Genomic DNA, 13204 nt, shown 5'->3' on the forward strand with positions numbered 1-13204 from the left:
TTTGTGACACAGAGACAGACAATCTAAATCAGATAACAGACAGACAGACAGACAGACATACAGACAGATAAGTTGAATAGATACATAAATGTTGTTTTTTTGCAAAGTCAGTAAAGTTATTTTCAGATTTGCTTTGTATCTAACTTTCAAAGCAGAACATTCTGACACAGGTATGGTATACTGCAGCTTCAAAACTTGTATTGATTTTCTTTGTTTTTTTCCGATATAAGTGTAACAGCCTGCTGCATTGACACATCAGCACTGAACGTGTGAAGTATGTGACCTCGTTGACCCAGGTTTGATCCCTCAACGTAAAAAGCAATGTGAAACTAAGCTCAAATATTAAAGTGTGATTTGAACATTTAAGTAATCAAGAAAGAATAAGTCTGTTTCTCGTTTCGAACTTTTTCAGTCAATACCCTCATCTCTCTCTCTCTCTCTCTCTCTCTCTCTCTCTCTCTCTCTCTCTCTCTCTATCTCTCTCTCTCTCTCTCTCTCTCTCTCTCTCTCTCTCTCTCTCTGGCTTTGATGTTGCGTGATAGTGGGAAATTAAGGAAAAAATCCGAAGCCACTGATGATTCCTCACGCCACTTTAACTGCATTTAATTTATTCTCGAGCCAGTAAACAACTTAAAACCCACCACATATACACACACACACACACACGCAGGCGCACACACACTCACTCACGCGCAGAGCGCCCGCGCACGGAAATAAAAAATGGTTAGGACCTAGAATATAACATGAATTGATAAAACACATTTTAAATGGCCCTTGAAGGGAAAATAAAGATGCTTACCGTATTGGAACCGTAAGTATTTATCTATATTTAATTTTGAATTACCCGCTCTTACAAATAATCTTCATCATTGGTTATTATCATATTTTATTTTGTTATTTTATTTTGAAAAAGCAGAATTTTTAAAATTGAATTCTGCATCAGTCAGGCCACAAAATCTGTCAGAGAATTGTTAATTACGCTGATGACGAAGATACTTTGTCATTTATAACTGGACCTGTGATTATAAACAGCTCACTTTAGGAAGTTAAAGAAACCTCCATATATTTGTCAAAAACACACACGCGCAAAAAAAAGAATTAACATTTTTTTTAATGACATGTTAAAAGACGGAAATTTCAACTTTATTCAATAGGTCCAATCTACAATAGGCTTACCTCAACGAATAAAACCAGAGTAGAAATAGAAACCAAATTAATTATACTTTCTCAACAATATGACAATATAAAAATGATGGAATTCAAGGAAAAATAGGAAGAAGGCTAGATCGCTGCTATTTCTTGCGATGATTTATGCCAAATATATTCTTGTAGGTGATTCGGCGAATTTAATTCAGATTTCTGACCTTCTCAAAGCACAGATAAGCTCCTTTTATGTGTTGATGTGAAATGTCTGCTCTCTGGGTTTGATTCGACTGCGATTGAAAAGGCAAATACGCCAACTAGTGACAGAAAGCCGCATGGCTTTCAGGGAGTGCCGTCATTTCATTTCTCCCTCAAACATTTTAAGTTTCTAATGAATTCAGCCTCAGGCACCCACACACATACACACACATTAAAAACACACACCTCTTAATACGCTGCATCGTTTGATGTGGAAAAAAACGCATCGGCCTCTCTACTTTAATTCTCTTATTAATTGAGTTGAGACAATTAAAGTGATATGGATCTGTTTTACACCCATAATTTCACTCTATGAAAATATGATTTACCAAGAGTGGAGGTGAGGCAGCCAGATATAATAGCTTTTCAACATGGATAAATAAGAGTAAAACCACAGGCCTCTACACTCAATCCTCCTGATTTAGATTAAATATAAACAACCCCAGTACCTTTCAGTTTATGTATAATTAAACTGATTAAAGTGTCTCTTTGTCAGACTATCATTTCAAAAAAGAAACCAGAAATCTCTTTGCACAAAACAGCACCATGTATTTTCATGTTTAAAACCACCCGTTCTATACGCACTCTTTGTGTTCTACTTATTCAATCTAACCAGAGACTGGTCACTGACTATATTTTGAAATAAATTATTGTCCAGAATTCAGTTTTCATCTTGCTTGGAATAAAAGGTTTGACCTTTTTAAAATGTTTTAAAGTCATATAGTCTTCTTATTTCTCCCATACCGTTAACGTCTGACTGCATAAATCACAAGCAAAAAGAAAAGCGCAGATATGTATCAATAATTCAGCTGGCGTAACAACAGCACAGAGCTGAAAAAGGAGCACATGAGAGTTTGATTGGTCTGGTGAAAGCCCAACCCAGCAGATTCATTGGTGGAAATCATCTCCACACTCCCAACCACTAAACACTGAAATGACTCGGGTAAAATAATATCGCGGCACTCTGCACTGCGTTCAGCTTCACGGCTCCTTCTTGCGCCCGGTAACCCTGTGCTTAAGGATAACTTGAAAGGAAACTCCATCAGATCGAGAGGACAGACCCGCTTGTACCAGAGAAACATTGCTTTTTGTGCGGGGTGATTCAACAAGGATAAAGTTGCAAGAACTTTTACGCAAGAAAGGGACACTGCTTCAGCCTAACTTTGACTCTAGATAGTCAGGTTTGAAGGATGTAAATACGCTTTTTTTCAACACAGCCTGGTGACATCTGGAGAGTCGTCTGATCCTTTTGAAAGATATTTTTAAAAGAAAGTTAAACCGTAAAAGCCAGTCCGCTGGATCGTTTCACTTTGTGCGCATGCATTTGCGGATTACTGCCACCAGATGAACTTGTCAGAACTAAATAACTCATAAACTGATTTGAGTTTTAAAAGTGAAAACTCAAGTAGCCTATGTTGTGTTTTAATATTTTGTGAACAGACAGTGCCAGCACGCGATAGATAAGAGCGCCGATATAAGTGTAGATCAGCACTCTGAGAGACTCGGTACGTTTTTGCTGAAGTGGGTAAAAAACGAAGAGACTGTGATGTTCCTCTAGATGACACATTCTGTGCTGATGATCTAGCAAACATTCATCACACTTTATTCTTCCTGTTTGCGAGACTTTCTCTTCATTCACACCTTGAGCGTTCGCGCCTCCATCCCCTGCGCTCACACAGCGGACTCCTGCTGCGTCCGAAGGAAGAGAAAGAAAAGAAAAACCTCTTTTTCTCCCTAAAGTTCTGCTCCTCCGATACGACCAAGAGGCACTGACCCAAGCTGTTGTGATGCATATTCCCATAGAGCCGCCCACCACCAGACGGTTCACGCCGCCCTCAACGTCCTTCCCCTGCAGTAAGCTTGGAGACGGCAACGGGGCTATGGCCACCCCGGGGCCCCTCAGGTCAAGACCGGACACAAGGAACGTGGTGGACGTCCTGGCGGACCACGCCGGTGAATTAGTCCGAACCGACAGTCCCAACTTCCTGTGCTCCGTCCTCCCATCTCACTGGAGATGCAACAAGACGCTGCCTGTGGCTTTTAAGGTCAGTCACATCGCCTCTCATTTATATTTTGATTGTAGGCCTAGTGATGCTGTTTTTGTGTGTGTGGGGGGGAAATGCATGACAACATACTTTTAAAAAAGCATCCAAGACCGACCGACCCATTGGGTTGTAGCCTATTTCTAATTGCATCTATATATAAATGAAAAGGACACTTGTGCTTTATAATTTCTATATTTGGAATTGTGGCTGCGTAGTTGGAATTTAAAAACGTAGCATCAAGATAGCATCCAGAAACATTATATCCTGAAAAGTACTGAAATATTACAGATCTAAAAAAAAAAAAAAGAGTCTGAGTTACAGATCTAAATCAAATTATTCTTATTACATGTTTTTCAATTATGGAATGAATGCTTCACATGTAAAATGTAGGCTGTGGCTTGTGCCAGTCTTAATCGTACATTCTATCCGATGACGGCACGGGGACATTTTTTAAATACTAAGACTTATACAGGCATAATTACATGTCAATTACCTCCATTCAGGCTGCCTACTTAATAAAATATCCAATCAGTATCAATTATATTAGATTTGTGTTGACAAGCAGGTGGAGTTGTCTGTTTCTGCGCGTTACAATTGAGCCGGTTGCGGTTTGACGCGTGTGATGTGTGCTTTAGTTTGGTGACCCAGACTGACCGCCCGCTTTTCCATGTTGCAGGTCGTGGCTCTCGGTGATGTTCCTGACGGGACTCTGGTCACAGTGATGGCCGGGAACGACGAGAACTACTCGGCCGAGCTGAGGAACGCCTCCGCCGTGATGAAAAACCAGGTGGCCCGCTTCAACGACCTGCGCTTCGTGGGCAGGAGCGGTCGAGGTACGCGGATTTTTTTCACTTCACTCTCTCTCTCTCTCTCTCTCTCTCTCTCTCTCTCTCTCTCTCTCTCTCTCTCTCTCTCTCTCTCTCTCTCTCTCTCTCTCTCTCTCTCTCTCTCTCTCTCTCTCTCTCTCTCACACACACACACACACACACACACACACACACACACACATAAATGCCTGCACACATGCACTGGATAGATTGGCTATGACTTCTTGTTATTCCATTTTCAGCAACACTTGGAAACGCGCTTATAATAATATCATGGATCATATTTCTGAGTCTAAGTGGAGAGACGACTGACAGCTGACAGCATGTTATTATTTTTTAGTAAATGTGAAAAAGTCAGTCAGTCTCGGGCATCAAATATGTTGCACAGAGGGACACATAAACGCTGATCCCTTAAAATATAGCTTTTAAAATATTTTTCTGGCCTGATCTCTGTTGCCAATTACTCGTAGAAAAACTGAAAATGTGGAATCACTTAGGTATGAGTACGCCGAGTGCCCACATTCTGCCAACTGACGTCCATGGGTGTCATCCGAAACATCTGGCCTGCGTCACGGTGAACGATTGCGATATGACTGTAATTTTCTTAATCCGAGGGATGAATGAAAAAACACCCGACTCCTGTCAAACACTCCTTCCCACAAAAAAGCTTCCAGTCTTGTATTCATCTTGGGTTATTGTTTAATTGCTGAAAAAAATATACTTACCTGTGCGGGACGGGATGTTGTGGTTAATATGCAACATTTTGCTGCATGAAGCTCACCACTCATTTTTATTTTATGTTAAATAACACCATTTTTCAGAGCAAAAAAAATGTATAAAAAATATGGCTTAAATGTTAAGAAAATAATTGTTAGTTGACCCACCTAATTTCTCATACAATATAAATAGCTGTGATTTAATTAGCTCCAAAGTCAAATGGCTTCGTCTCCAAATTACTTTTCATTTTTACCAAATCCGATTATTTTTTCTGATCTTGCTTTTCGTTTGCGGGGCACGAGCACTGCAGCCGCTGCAGAGACAGCCTTCCTCCCTCTGTCCAGGACTTGGATGCAGATGGGAGCAAGATCCTTTCCTTGTTGAACAATAAACTATCGCTGTAAGCTCTTTTTGGACAATCTGGAACAGATTCTCTCAATAATCTAAATCATACCCACAGTCAGGCCATCAAAAGAGGTGGTCTCTGTCTAGTTCTATCCTTAATTCTAAAACTGCAGCGGGACAAAATCCGGCGGTGATTTAAAGCTGAACAAGCGATGTTTTGTTGAAAATAAGAAAAAAAAAGTTCACCGATAATTGAAAAAGGCCATTTATGACGTGAAACGAAATGCCGTGTATAAATCTATTGGCATGTTTGTGCACTGCAGGAAAGAGCTTCACCCTGACCATCACTGTGTTCACCGGACCGCCTCAAGTGGCCACCTACCATCGGGCCATTAAAGTCACCGTGGACGGCCCCCGGGAACCGCGCAGTGAGTACAGAGACCCACACATACACACTCACACACACACACGCGCGCGCACACACGCACACACACGCACGCACGCGCACACACACACACACACACACACAAAAACAATTTTTGTTGTTGCCGGAGTGCATTGAATGTGAATTTTGAGCATCCACCTAGTTAGAAGCAGTTAATCCTTGTTCTGAAAGTAGTCGTGGGTGTCAATCTGCATGCTTTAAGAACCATATGACTCATATGAAGATATTGGCCTATGGGAATCTAAAGCGTTATGAGTCCGCCTGTGTGAGTGTGTTCCCTGCATCATTGTTTTCCTGCAAATCAAAAGTTTGCTGCTGTGTAAAAAATCCAGTTATAACCTCATCATTTTGGGATTTTAGGATTGAATTTACAATAATGACCTGGTTAAATTTTACTTTGGCTCATAGTGGTTTTGTTAAGCCCCTACAGAATAAATGTAAAACAGTATATTGTGCTCACAATGCAAGTATAGTAATGCATTTTGTGTGTATGTAAGTATTTGTGGGTGTGTGTATGCAGCAGGGGCACAGGGAAGGGCCCAGTCAGAGGAAACTGTAAAGCATATTAAGGCATAACCCAAGACCACTAAGAGGGGCTGAGTGAGTCTCCAAGCCGCAGGTGGCTCAGCTCAGTCCATCCCCCCTTCCCCCCCTCTCCCTCCTCCTCTCACCCCTACCTCCTCCAGTGCTGGTCAGAGGGGCTGCACCTGACTGACCACATAAGTGGTTCGTTGATTTAACACAGGGCAGACTTCGGCTGCTGTTAGCCCTGGCAGGGAGGCTCTGCGTGCTAAAGCTGTTAGCACCACTGTTCTCATGTGGTTTAAAGCTGCTGGTGTGAGGAATGGTGGGGAGTAGAAATACTTAGATGAGTCAGAGACTGAGGGCTGGTGGCCTTTGTGAATGCATGCATGACTTTTTCATGGGCTCAAGGTGGGATAGAACCGATGGGTAAGATTTCATGATCGTGTTTATAAAGGGTTCTGGAGTGCAAGGTTTTAGAGACCTCGGAACAGACAAATAGATATCTGTGGCTCATGCTGATGTCTGTGGAGAGGGATAGTGGGCACAGGATGGATTTAGCCCAGTCATAACAGAACATAACTAGAAGAAGAGAGGGTGGCTGCTAATGCCACATGAGGGAGTATGGCTGGCAGAGAGGGGGCATCACACACTCCAATGCCAGGCTGGATTCTATTTGCAGAGGCATTAAAGAGAATAGTGCCTGCAAAGATGCAAAGATGCAAGTGTGTGTGTGTGTGTGTGTGTTTGTGTGTGTGTGTGTGTGTGTGTGTGTGTGTGTGTGTGTGTGTGTGTGTGTGTGTGTGTGTGTGTGTGCATGATTTCAATTTAAATATCTTTAGTGAAAAGAAAACGCATGTCAGTGCATAAATACTTCTTCATCTGCATCCACAAGTTTCTCTTGCTGAAATTACTGTGTACATTAAGGTTGTCTCCCATCTGTCTGTCACAGCTCCAGCTGAGGCGTCAGAGTGGCCATGCTACTTTTACACTGGCGCTGGGTGCTATAAAGTGACACTGTTTAATATAGGGCAGGAAGAATTTAAGGCTCCATTAAACTGTGTTTCACAGTGCTGAGAGGGAATTCACAGAATGACAGAAAATAAACCTTTGCAAAAGCTGATTTAAAAAAAACAGCTGAATATGATTTTATTATACCAACTGGGACTTTCTTTAGCTTCATACCCTGGAGCCAGAGATCACTAGATTTGTGCTAATGTTAGGGTGAGTAAAAAAACAAGCTCCTTCTTATCTGGAAATAAATAATATGTCCAGTTACTCTGTAGTGAAGACAGATTCTGCATGGACCAGGGGATTCAAAAAGCTGATCACCGTGTTAGAGAAAGCATGTTCAAACCATTACATTTATACTTTTCATGATATTAGTTTGATTGAGTTGTCAGGTCCGAGGCTGAGATAAGTGTGCATTTCAATTTTTGTACTGATCAACATGTGCTCTTGTACAGAAATGACCTTTCACACTTAAACAAGAAGCACATTCTGAGAGTAAAGTATCAGTCATGTCCCGGCAATGTCAAAGAACGGGAACACACACCATCATTCAGACATTATTAGGGTCATAAAAATAATCACATTCTCTTTAACCACAAGGCACCACATCGTCTGTGCAATATCTAGAGCAGAGGGGCACTTGTGCCAACACATAAAACTAACAGAATTTTTCATTACCAAATCTCATTCCAGTTTTTACCATTGACACACACTGCTGCCTGCACATCTCAGCTCTATAATTCACTGTGTAGACAGCCTGGAGGCAGACTTGGCCAAGCTGTGCTCACCTGTCCACAGGCTGGCAGACTGCTGGGCCTACCTGTATGGGACTGTACAGGCTGTTTGTGCAGAGCCTGCATTTGCATGGCTGCCAGCTGAGCCGCGGCAGTACTTGGCACAGGAGGGAGAAGGTTTTATTAATGTTTACTGATCTAGTCAGGAGAACGGACAGGACGGCAGCAGTGCTTTGCCTGCAGCAACATAACAAAGAGCACCATGCCTGAAATAGACACCCATTTACATATATATGTGCACACTAGTGTATTCTTGCATGCCTGCATACACATGTGAATGCTAAAAAACAAATAGAAAGACTGAATTCTGTTTATGAAGAGACAGGCTATATGTTCAGCTAAGTATTTTGGTTCCCTTGCTGTGGATTTCCTCATTATACATCCGGCATTTGTCATCAAACCCACCCGCACACACACGCACACATGCACACACACACACACACACACACACACACACACACACACACACACACACATACGGACAGAAATTCCCAGTGACACACAAGCACTCCCCAAATCTATCTGTTAAACTTTAATATCAAGCTTCTTCTGAGGCCAGTCTTTTGTAATGGAAAACTCTCCCACTCTTCTGTAAGAGCCAAGCCTTAACAATATGCCATATCTAAATAGTAAGAGACAGCACACAGAGTTAGAGAGACCGAAACACCAAAAAGAAGAGTAGATGAGTTATGTGTTGAGACCCTCCCTAACTGAGCCTTCACACTCACACACACACACACACACACAAACACACACAAACACACACACACACACACACACACACACACACACACACACACACACACACAAATACAAACACACACACACACACACACACACACACACACACACACAAACACAAATACAAACACACACAAACACACACTTAATGCAACCCGTGGGGTAACTATATTTTGGGTGCCCTTCTCACTCTCTCACTTGTGTATGACATCAGCCTTGGCCTATTTGCCCACGGGGGAGGGGCAGTTTGTATTTCTGTATCTCCCAACCTGTAATGAATCAGTGCCCTATAAGAAAGATGAACTCACTGCAGGTCAGCGAGTCGGAGAGATAAAAAGTAGCCTGACATATTTTTAGCTTATGAAATGATGTCCAGAAATTATTTTCACACTGAGTAGGGTGCGTGTTATATTTTAGAGCCTGAAAAAATAGTCAGCAAGAAGCATGTAAATTAGTAAGAGGATAAATAAAACACTCTCAAAATGTAGAAATGTATAGGCAGTTTTGAAAAATATATTACTTCTTAATTGAGATACCAAAAGGTATTTTTGTCAGTATCTAAAAAACAACTTTTACCTGTCTTTGACCGATCAAGTCTGTGTGTATGCTAAAGTTTCGAGGAGCAGTCTTAACATCTTAAAGGACGTTTTGTTTTTTTTTTACAAACCAGACTTGAGTCACAGCTACAAAATAAGCAAATGATTCTGATATGTATTTATAATTTAAATAAATATTTTGTGTTCCAAGCTATAGCTCTGTGGATCAATGTTAGGGAAACACACACAAAGATAGTTGTTGAGGATGTGCAAGCCATAGTCAGGTAAAAGTGGCAATTTGTATGATGAAAGTTGAAAATGATACACATGAATACACCCTAACCGCTAACACAATTATACAGTGTACATGCAATACCTGCGTACACTCAGATATGCCTAATACACCTTCCCACCCATGGGCCCACACACCCAACGAAATCACACAAGTGCTGTCGTGTTTTGTTGCCTCTATTTACTCTGCTGGGTGTGTTCATACAGCTCCAGGAGGAGAATGACGGGCGTGGGGGGAGTATGGGTAGCGGAGGGTGCACGTTAAAGTTGGCAGGTTGATTCTATTTGCATTTGGCACACAGACTGTACAAAGTATGCAAATAGACAAACAATGACATTTGCTGTTTTATTTTTCCTGTGATATTGCAGTCCCTCTGTAAAGTCAACAAAAAGATAGCATGTGTGTTGATGCGTATGTATTTGCGTGTGCGTGCTCAGTTCATACACCTGCCAGGTGCATCCATCTCTTTAAGTAAGCCCCGGGCCACGCCCATGCTCCACAAATCACATGAAAGGCTCACCCTCAGTGCGAATTGCTCGCTCAAAAGCAACTTTGATGTTTGAAAATTGAGATGGGTGTCTTTGAAAGAAAGGCCTACAGGTGTATCAGTGCCAGGGGAGGGGAAAATAGTGGCATGTCTCATTTTGGGTGCTTTCCTGACTGCTCAAAAAGACTCATCGATTTGTAACCAGGTGACATAGTGGCCTGTGCATGCACACAGATGCATACAGATATCAAAAAACAGTGGCTGGGCTCTGTAAAAAAAAACTCATGACCACCTACTTTATGCCCCTGTAGAGAAAATAGGCTGGCTTAATACCACCAACAGAAGATCGGAGCAGATAACAAGAATTTTATGACTTTTTCAGAGAAATTACACTCTGTGGCGTCTCCAGTGAATTGAAGCCGTCAACTGTGGCGTTCTCCTTCCCTGGGGTCACTCTAGACGCATCATACTTAGCCTCAGTGATTAGAAGTAGAGCAAATATTGGTTAACTGATAAATCCACTGGAATGCAGCAGTGCACATTGAATAGGTTTGGACTGATTTCAGAGAGGACTTTGTGTGCTGGGGAAAAACACTCGCCACATTCTGAGGTCTGAGGCTTGTGACGGAGAGTTTCCTCCAGTAGTCACGCAGGATGTCTGAGTAGGAGAGACCAATAGTCACACAACATAGTTTATAATTTTGTGAGACATTTATAAGATATTTTAAATAAGATATGAATGAATGCAGGGCTGTTTCTATTAAAGTCATTAAAATGAGGTGGGACAGATGAGAAGGCATTTATAATACAATCAAATTATGATGGTGGAGAGTTAATAAAGGACTGAGATGTAAGCTCTTTGACCACTGTTGCCACCTTAACCACATCTTTGAGGGCTACACCCACACCCACACACTCACTCATTCACTCACTCACAGAGCTTCACACAAAGCTGTTGGTAATCTTACATGACCTTCTGTTTTGAAGCTTTCCTGTGATAGCAGAGCTAACTCTTCCAAATTCCTCAACTTATGAAAACAGAATAAACAACCATTCAACAATTAAAGACACCTTTTTTCTCTTCCTTCTCTTCTCTCTTGTCCGCCTGCTCCTGAGCATGTGTCTCCAGCATCATTAATAACATTTGTTCTAAAAACAGAAAGTGTTTTACGAGCGCAACGTACCGTCCTCAGGCCTCTCGATGACTATGAGAGACACGCACAATAGCTTCAGGGTGAAAAGCTTTTTATTTCCTTTGACACAAATTTCCACCTCATTTATACCGTTGTCAGATGGATCAGCAGGACGCTCAAGGAACTACTGAAGATGTTTCCTCAAGCTCAGCCAACATGGCTTCTCAGAACCCTCTCTCCCTCTCTAGTCTCTGTACCTACCTCCTACACACTCCCCTCCAAGCTCAGCAGCCAAGCGTCTTTCCTGTTTACCTACCTATGAGGGGAAGTCAAATGCCCACTCTGTGTGTGCTTACTCTTCCTTATTTACAATGACCCATACAGGAGGGAGCCATTACGACCTTTCAACCATAATTCAATAAAAGTTCCGCTCTGCATTTAGAAAAATAAATGGCCCATGAGTGGAGAAATATTTTAACCCCTGCTGCATTCTGACAATAAAATGTTTTCTGTGTTGGAGCAGTGGGGACGGGGGGAAGAGTGTGTATGTGTATGTGTGTGTGTGTGTGTGTGTGTGTGTGTGTGTGTGTGTGTGTGTGTGTACGTGTGGAGGGGGGGTGGGGGGGTAATTTGTGGGAAAAAAGCACCTGCTGGTTACTGGAAAAGACGCTGTGTACCATCAACCTGTGGTTTTGGATATTTATTTCTCCAGGCCTTAATGGTTGGGAACAGTGAACAAATAATAGGTGTAGTAAAGTCTTTCTTTTGCTTCCAAGAGTGGAGAAGGTTGTAATCTTCTAAGTAAACACAGGAGGAGCTGGGCTTTTTAAAATAGGCTGAAAACATCAAAGAAAAGTTGTAGTCAGTTTCTCTAACCTGAGTAGTACTGCAGCAGTCTACTGGCATGATATAGAAAGTAAAAATGAATCACACATTTATCATTTCACTCATTGTTAACCTGCTTGTAATATCAGTTGTTATTCTGTTGAACTCTACAAGTGTGTGTGTTCTTGTACTTGATTTGAGACAAATGCGCACTTGTTGCATATTAATGTGTGTCAGCTTTGCGATCACAGAGGTGTGAACGCGAAGCCGTTTGACACATCTGTTGCCGTTGCATTGATGTATGTGTCAACTTTGCCTTCCTTTCCCACAGCCTTTTGAGCCCCCCACCTTTTCCCCTGCTTAGAACAACCTGACAACCTCCTACAGGCCACCATGCACACAGACATGCAAAACATTACCTCATTAATTCACGCTAAAATAGCACACATTTGAAGAAGCTTGTTGATGTCATATAATATGTGAACAGAGCCAAATTTGCCTCCTTTGCTCAACAAGGCAAAAGCAGCACTGAGAAATCTACAAAGTCTGCAGGCAAGCAGCCAAAAAGGCCTGAAAAACAGCCCGTCTCATATCAACCCCACACGCCTCCACTCCCTACCACAACACATTCACACTGTCTCTCAAACAGACACACACACACACACACACACACACACACACACACACACACACGAACACACACACACACACACACACACACACACACACACACACACACACACACACACACACACACACACAGTACGGAATGGCGGGACAAAAGAAGGATGATTGCTCTCAATGTGCTATGGGCCTTGTTGTATTGTTAGAAAATCCGGGTGCATTGGCCCTTATTTTGGCACCCCTTCACTCCCTTAGCCTGCCTAAACCTGCCTTGCTGCAACGCTGTCTTTGTGTGGCGCTGCGTCTGTCTTACACTTACTTATGCACACACACACACACACACACACACACACACACACACACACACACACAGGCACACTAAAAGAGCTTTATCCTCTTATCAGAAAAGGAAGGCTGCGCTCTTTGCTCAAACAGTCTCATGTAGCAACTTCCGCTGCA

At 42.2% G+C, this 13204-nt stretch overlaps 1 protein-coding gene and 1 long non-coding RNA gene across 2 annotated transcripts in view; one reads left to right on the plus strand and one right to left on the minus strand.

Moving 5' to 3' along the window:
- LOC117806855 overlaps positions 1–13204 on the minus strand; it is an 86821-nt gene that overhangs the window by 37975 nt on the left and 35642 nt on the right. The window lies entirely within an intron of this gene.
- The window catches only part of runx3 (RUNX family transcription factor 3), a 30173-nt gene continuing 19355 nt past the window's right edge, over positions 2387–13204 (plus strand). The window contains 3 exon segments of the mRNA XM_034675940.1: positions 2387–3446; positions 4123–4279; positions 5659–5763. Of these exon segments, the coding sequence (XP_034531831.1) occupies positions 3189–3446; positions 4123–4279; positions 5659–5763 (520 nt within the window). The 5' untranslated portion in view covers positions 2387–3188.

Source organism: Notolabrus celidotus, chromosome 22 (genome assembly GCF_009762535.1).
Source record: "Notolabrus celidotus isolate fNotCel1 chromosome 22, fNotCel1.pri, whole genome shotgun sequence".
NCBI lineage: Eukaryota > Metazoa > Chordata > Actinopteri > Labriformes > Labridae > Notolabrus > Notolabrus celidotus.